The following is an 8,607-nucleotide window of genomic DNA, read 5'->3' on the forward strand; positions in this document are numbered from 1 at the left end:
CTATTTTGAATTTAGGCATATACATTACTGAGAAGGCAGCGTGTTTTGAATTCTTCTGACCGTTTGGTTTCAACTTCATATTCCTTGTTTATTTATCCATTTTGAATGTTTTCTTATCAGTCGTTTCATGTATGTTTAGACAATGTCTTGTGATTCGAATGCATCAAAATTTCAACGGTCACGGTTCTCAGAATCTTTTGTTTCTGCATCATGTATATTTTGAATGACCAGTAACTGCTCCAAGTCGCATTGCTCACACCATGAAATATTTAAGGATCCAATTAGATTACACAAGACTTCCTTTATTCAGTCATTATTGGCAGAAAAATATCAAAAGCAAATACATTTTTTAAAAGGCGTGTAGAACACAAGATCATGTAAAGAAAAGGTTCACAGATGCATGTGAAATATACAGACTTATTAATCTAAATAAATTTACCGTTGTCTTGTATTTCTGATACCTGATATATTAATTGCTTTCTCTAGCTATGCCGGAATGCACTGCAAGGAGATCAAAGGCCATTCCAAAAGTGTTGGGTATGAGCCAGGAATGAAGATTGAGCCAGACAAGTTCCAAAATACTTGGAATGCTGTCCTCATTGATGATGACTGGAGATTTGTACAGTGTAACTGGGGCGCCAGGTAATCTCTCTCCCTCTCTCTCTCTCTCTCTCTCTCTATCCATACTATAAATACCAATGTAAGGTGACATCCTTAATTTGACATATATGCAGACATTTCGAGATATAATCATTCATTCATCACCAGTATTTTAAAAAAAAATAACATAGTTGATTCAATTTGAATTGAGTTCAATGTTTGTTAAACAATCGCACCGAGATACACTTTAAACAGTTGTAATAATTAGCTACGTTTAGTATCGGACTTTTTCATATGTGGGAAGTTTTTGTTTAAAATGATACATTCATGAATATATATCTTATAGGACTCACGGTACTAATTCAACTCCAATGGTAAACATATGGAAACACTATCATATTCAAAATTCAATAACTTAAAATTTCTGGGTGCTGATAATGAGACCTATAATTCTTCATGCACATCTAACCTTGGTGCAAGCTTATGTGTGGAGAACACCATATGACCCGCGGCATTTTGTTTACATATATGTGCATGAAACACGTGTTATTGATTCTGCACCAAATGAATCAGGTGCTACTTTCAATATTGAGTACTCCTGAGTCAAGCCTGTAAAAATGCTAAAATTGCATCAGTAGAAATTTCTCAATATTTTTTTTTACATTACATATAGGATAAGCTCTCAAAAGATATTTTTCCTAAAATTTTAATTTTCATTATTAACCAATTATGGACCACCAAACCTGTAAATACTCTATTATTTCTTCACCCATTTCTAGACTGGTTCACAGTTCTTCCGTATAATTAGTACCGTGTGTCCTATATGCACTGACGTGTTTTAGATACAAATTACGCTCCTGCTGTAAAGCAACTGTTTTAAATATATAACTAAAACATTTTGGAATGTACTCTAAAACTCTAACGTGAATCCCCGCACACGTCCATTTTATTTACATACTATTACGTTCTTTTTACAGACATTTGGTTCTGAATAAGGATAGAAAGAAAGAAGGTAAAAGGGATGAATCTTCAAAGGACAAGATTCGCTATCAGTACGATGAGCATTATTTTCTTACTGACCCGGACGAGTTCATCCAGGAATTCTGGCCTTTAGAAAAGGAATGGCAGCTTCTAGAAGCCCCTATCACACTGGAAGAGTTTGAGGCCTTGCCATTCGTGCGATCTGTTTTCTTTCACTATGGTATGCAGTTCGATCGAGCGCTGACAGGAGTTCTGGAAGCAGATGATAAAGGTGGCGCGACTGTGAGGATCAAAGTTCCGGAGAAATTCGAAAACGAACTGGTATTCTTCTATCAGCTTCGTTTTGCGGACAAAGAGAGACAACTCGAAAGCACATACAAAGGTGTAAGTTTGGAACGCTTTGTGTTCCAAACGATGATGGATAATATGGTTATATTCGGTGTACATGTACCAACATCGGGTGATTTCTTTTTCGAGATATTCGCCAACAAAATCGAAGAGAGTAATAAAATCACCGAAGATAGCGATGGTGTCCTCTCTCCCTTCCGACTGAAATGCGCATGCAAATTCAAAATTACGTGTAGAACGATGAATGGCAAGATGCACCCACTTCCAGATTGTGCCTCGGGAGAATGGGGTCCTAAAAAAGCTTTCCGCCATTTTGGAATTACACCAATTCTCAACAATGAGCCAGACAATCTATCTGATTCCGGAAGTACTAGCAGCAGTGAAACTCCGGAAAATGCAAAGGCCGGAATCGTGAATGTGGAAAATTCCATAGATCTGAAATTTAAAATTCCAATACCACTCCAATTTGTAGCCAAACTGAAATTTAATAATGTAGAGACAAAAACATTAGATCCTTTTGTGATGTTGACAGTTCAAAATGGTATCCTGACTGTGTCTATTACAGTACCTCAAGTAGGGCAGTTTGGACTGGATATTTATGCAAAACCTAAAGATGCCAAAGAGTCTAATACACTTTCACACGCCTGTAAGTACCTCCTAAATGCTATAAAGGTGGACTCACCTGTTGAACTGCCCAAAGTTGACCAAAAGATTTTCGCAAGGCGAGGAAGTGCAACGGTCGGACCATTGCCTATTTTCAGCGAACTCGGATTAAAAGCCGTATCACACAAAGATCCCCAAATCCTCTGCCAAGATACCAACAAGCTTACAGTGGAGCTCTTTGCCCCAACTACCTTAGAAGTCTCGTACCAATTCATACGAGAACCAGATGAAGATTGCCGCCAATTTGTGACTATGGTGCGTGAAGGCAAAGACAATACAACTGTCAAATTTTTCATCAACATGGAGAAGAGAGGCTGTTTCCTGCTGTCCGTCTACGCCAGGAACAGAGAGGCGCCAGGCAGGGAAATGCCAAACGTTTTCAACTATATGATCAATCACAAGGTGAAAGCCACAAACATGGGATTTCCAGTCAAAATTGAAGAGAAGAAGTTGTCAGGGGGACTTTTCAAAAAGTCGTTCTTTGGTAGTAAAAAGGACAAGTCAAAGGAAAAGGACAAGCAAAAGGAAAAGAAATGACTGAACAACAAAACTTCGTAGGAGATAGCATTTAGAAAAGGTGTGTTAAGTGTAATAGATAAAATAATATATATATATAGACATAGTAAGACGAAAACAAAACTGATTATTAGAGTGGGATAGTGGACATTTGCCCCATTACAAAGATTACACTATTTCAACAGAAAAATCAAAAACAGTACACAGGATGTTAATGATATTTTTAAGAACCAAATCATTTTACAGGTCCATCTTAATTACCTGGCAGTTTACTTGTTATGAGAATGTTGAAGTGGGCTTTGTCCACTTGAGAAATAGGAAAGGCTCAGGTTGTGTGCATGCTTGGTATAAACAACATAGCGCATCTGAACCAAAGTGCAATACCCTTTCCCCGAAGTGAACAAAGTCTTAATATATATTCTAATGAAACATAGAGCACGAAAGTCATTCTGGTCACGCTACACATGCTTGTTTTAGGAACACAGATTGGTGATCGAAACAAGGGATGAGAAGAGAAATAATTCATAGCATTCATGACAGTAATGCTTAATCGCATCTAAATCAGAACTGCTCAAAAGAAATTAAGTACTGTTTTGAGCCGTTCAGGCCTTCTTTCTTGTCTAGAAATTCATATCTTTTTGGACTTGTTCCAGCCTATTCTTTCCCCTAGAAAGTAAGGATTATGTTGAGCTGTCCAATCCTCCTCTCTCGCATTGAAATTAAGGTCTATTTTGGGCTGTCCAACCTCCTCTCTGGCCTAGAAATTAAGGTCTATTTTGAGCTGTCCAACCTCCTCTCTGGCCTAGAAATTAAGGTCTATTTTGAGTTGTCCAAGTCTACTCTCTTGCGTAGAAATTAAGGTCGATTTTGAGCTGTTCAAGCCTCTCTCTCTCTTACAAATTAATTTATTACATTTAGTTACATTATTACGTTATATAAAATAAGGTCATGACCCGAGTCAACAAAATTCGGGACTTGTTATCACCGATATCCACAGCGTTTGTCAACATTTACAGACCAGCAAGCATTTGGACTTTTGGCAAAACTGGGAAAATAACGGGTAAACGTTTCTTGTTCTCGAGGTACGAGTATGCGAACTCTTGAAATCCATCAGGTCATACCGTTCAATTATATGACCCCTGTAATGCGCGAAATCGATCTCCATTACGTGCAGTCAACTTCTCTATCACGCGGAAATGAAACTTTCCACTTTGCGTAATCGAATCATTTTGGCAAGCCAGCGGAGTCCTAACGTGGGAACATTTCGCATTCTCAAAGCTCTAATGCTCGTATTTGAAACTTTATTGTGAGAACCAATTGGAAAAGTCATTTCAATCATATGATCACGTATTGGAGACAATATGCATATTCTCAAAGCCCGAGAACGTGATATGAAGAGAGTTAGAGAACTATTTTAATCATATAAACCTGATCGTTTATTCTAATCGCAGTCCACCTTTTCGAGGCGCGAAAACGTGGTCTTGAGTTTCAAAATCACTTATTGGTGCCTCAAGAAAGCGTATTTTTCTTGTCTGGAATATGTGAGCATGTAATTAAACAATTTTTGGAATGGCTCTCTTGAGATAGCGTATTCGAGCATTGAGAAAACACATTCCTGTTGTCTCGAATACGTGATTGAAACCATTGTTTGATGGACTGTAGCAAGCTTCGAATAGGCTTATTCGAGCTTCTAGAACGCGAAATGTTTTCACGTTATGGCACTGTTGGCTTGCCAGGTAGTTCTATAACGAGAGGGACCGCTCCATTGGCCTAGTGGTTAGAGCGTAAGTTTCGGATGCGGGAGGTCGTTGGTTCGATCCCCGGCCGAGTCATACCAAAGACTTACAAAAATGGTCCTAACAGTTGCCTCGCTTGGCGTTCAGCATTAAGAGGTTAGTGTTAGAACTGGTCGGCCTGGTGTCAGGATAATGTGACTGGGTGGGACATCATGCTACATGTCTGCGGCATGATGTCCCAGTGCTATAAACTGCCACACTGCAGACATCGTAGCGATATGACTGAAAAATTGTTAAAGCTACGTTAAAATATCCAAATCACACAAACACGCTATAACGAGAGGTGAAGGTTAGATAATGCAGACTCGAGAGAGTAATGAAAAAGATACGCCCATGCATCCATCCCCTCTGTCCAGGTTGTAGTTCTTGTACATTTGTTGACACCAAACATGCCAAGTTGGAGGCTGTTTTAATGGGCATGCGTCCGAAACCAACCGTCGTTGATTTTTAAACGTTGTTGAAGAATTACGCCTGGATACTAACTCCAACACCTTTTCGTTGATGACCTCCAAAATGGATGAATACGTTGAGTCATACTGGGTCACAGCGACTTTTTTTACTTGCGCTTAATCGTTATAAAAGTACCCAAGAATAATGAATGACAAGCGTTAGACACAGGGAGTATTCGATCGATCTGATCAATATTGTTTTAATGTAAAACTTCCATTTTTTTAAAGAAGACTTGTGTATGAAACTATATTTTCAACATACTTCTTTTTTATTTTAAAGGTTTTAGGAATCTTACAGTAATGTATAATTCCGATTGTTTCTTTGATATTATAACGAAACGGCTTTATTTCTTCTGTTTCCATTTGGAGAAAAAAAATCATGAAGTATTTTTGTTCCTGAACAGAAGTGCGTATACCCCGTTCTTTTCCTTCAGATTCTTTCAGTGTATGTTTTACATAATGCTGTTAGGATGCATAACGAGGTACTCTGCCAAAATCTGTCATGAATGTTTACAATCTATATTGATTTTTTTTTAAATCAATGGGGGCAATATTCATATGATCCTTGCTAATACTTGTCTTATCTTACATGCGCCAGTTGAGCTCGTATCAAAACCATACACTCAGGCAGATACGCGTATTTATAATGTGTTCTTACTTTCAAGACTTTGTTTTGTCAGCTTTAAGTGAAACTATTTCCGACAGTGTCACATTATTTCAATACAGGCCAAAAAACGCTACAATTACTTAATGGTCTTTCTTTCCATCATATGATTGTCACTCTGTCTTCTGATTATTGTCGACATGTCTTTATGTATTAGGACAGATTTTCATTACGTTTCAATGAAATATTTTGCTGTAAGTGTACAAGAAATTTTCGCTGGTGAACCATTGCAGATTTTTTATCTGACTGTGACGTGTAGCTTATTTATGACCAAATTCTTCAGTCGAATGGTGAATGTGAACTTTTGTGCTTTTTTGAAGGTCGTTACTCTGTAAGCCAGTTGTCACAGATAGCTGAATAAAAATACAGAAGAATCGGCGACAAATATTCTTAAAGTGGATTCTGTTTTTTTAAATATTGTTGAACCTTGAGAGGACACCTATTGTTACATCATATGGAATGCCGACAATGTTCACATAGGATTTTGGCTTTTTTGAAATTTTAGCTATATATTATAACACATAGTTCAACCTAACTCTACCTGACATCTTCAGCAATTTATTCTAGATCGGATCAAGAGAGAAGAAAAACAATACAGAAATAAAACATAATATATGGGTAGCCTTATGATAAAATCTTTTACAATGAAGAAGGTTAATCAGGAACTTCTGAATTCACTGTGTGCTAATCTAATGGATTTAACTTTAAATGATCATATATTATGCATTTACAAGTTTCAGAGGATATTATATGCTTGGGCATTCTCTTATGCAAATACATTACGGGTAAAGTACACATAATTGAAAGTCTCTGGAACTTGGCTTTTTTATCTTACTGTATGCATGTTTATACATTGGGGTTTCAAACGTTCTATATTCACAGACGGTGAAAAGAGTGCCACACTCCAGCAACTAGTATACCCTACCAACATAAATAAGCATTTATATAGTCCTTGTAGGTAGGGAAACTCGTAAAATAATCGCCGCCATTAGCCAATATATACATTTTCAAAAGTTGGAAAATTAGACCGTGTATATACAGCGATATTCAGTGTGGCTAAAATACATGTATGCTTTTTTAAACTCAACTAATTACAGAATTTACCAAGTGCTCACACATACTAAAATATACACTTTTATTCTCATTACATACAACCCATCACTATCACTTTGATATATGTTTGTTATTTCTGAATTATAATAATATAGTAGTATCACATTTCAACCTAAACACAGAGGCTGTACTGGATCATTTACATCAATTACAAAAGCTCACCAGAAACTGAGCATAGTAGCCTATTTTCATCCAATTGAAAGTTGTTTTTTTTTCCGAGTCAGTGGAGGGAACGAGTTTGATATGGCATATGCATAAACTGAGGTCGTCAGACCGAGACATATTCGTATGCCGTATCAAACGAGTTCTTTCCCCGACTCGGTACAAAACACGAATGCGGGTTTGTATTCATTACATGCCACCCTTCTGTACAATTTGTCAATTTTTAACTTTACTGTATGAATGAAATTCAAAACGAACTGGGATTTATACAAGTTCGATTCACTGTGTGTAAAAAGATCTACGCGCGGACGTCAAAGAAGGCAAGCAAGTAGTTCGAATCTGGGTGTGTGATATGAAAATACGGACTGAACATCTGTATTGAACACCAAATCGAACATATGAGCATAGTGGGTATGTAATAAATAACTGAAAGTTTTGTATTGATATTTTACTTTTTAAGTACTTGCATAGAATTGGCTGTAAATAAACTAATACAGGCGTTTTAATGCGATAAAAGTGTATTTGAAATATCTGCTTACTAATGTACACGTTCATGTATAACACTATTTACAAACGAATAACTTGAAAAAGTTGGGCTTAATAGGACCACATCATGGTTCTTGTAGTCAATGAGAAAAGCATGACGATAGATCCCATCGTTTTTGGACTATAAAGGGTGTTATCTTGACACCGCGCGCACTGTGACCTGTTCTTGGTCTCTCCATTTACTGAACACCCTCTCAAGCAGCACACACTCTCTGACCTGGCCACCATTTTTGTTTCTGCGTCCATGAAAAAAATCTAAATATTTCGTAGAATGGACCTTCATCTCAGGTAAAAGTCATTCCATAAATATTAAATTAAAGGTCTGTACCATTTATTTCATTAGTACCATTTATATTGGAATTATGACGGTGATAAAATTAGAAACGAAGGAAAACGAAACGTTTTATAAGCTCAGTCTTGTGAGAACTATAGATTTCTTTGCAAATAATTAACAGCGGACAACTCTACACTAAGTGACGAACGGTGTTGAGGAGAATCGATCTTATTATTATTCAGATGTTTTGATGTATTTAAAAATCGTTAAGATTTTCATTCATTGTGTATATTTACAAATGGAAGTTTCTGCCAGTTTGGTTGCTTTCATATTTTCATTATACAAAAGTGCATTGCAGCTATACAGCAAACTCGTATTCATTTCCATAATATTATCTGGGACATAATCAAAAACATACATTCATAAATGATTGCTTTTTTGTTCTCTGATATTCTAAAAATAAGCCGCCACATCTTCAATAAACTCAATTGCATA

At 36.8% G+C, this 8,607-nt stretch overlaps 1 protein-coding gene across 1 annotated transcript in view; it reads left to right on the plus strand.

Annotated features, from left to right (window-relative positions):
* Positions 1-8,607, plus strand: part of LOC149806485 (hillarin-like) — an 87,769-nt gene extending 79,162 nt beyond the window's left edge. The window contains exons 7-8 of the mRNA XM_089953729.1: positions 487-642; positions 1,578-8,607. Of these exons, the coding sequence (XP_089809855.1) occupies positions 487-642; positions 1,578-3,129 (1,708 nt within the window). The 3' untranslated portion in view covers positions 3,130-8,607. The remainder of the gene's footprint in view (positions 1-486; positions 643-1,577) is intronic.

The sequence above is a fragment of the Sinohyriopsis cumingii genome, chromosome 1 (assembly GCF_028554795.1).
Source record: "Sinohyriopsis cumingii isolate HCF-2022 chromosome 1, ASM2855479v2, whole genome shotgun sequence".
Taxonomy (NCBI): Eukaryota; Metazoa; Mollusca; class Bivalvia; order Unionida; family Unionidae; genus Sinohyriopsis; species Sinohyriopsis cumingii.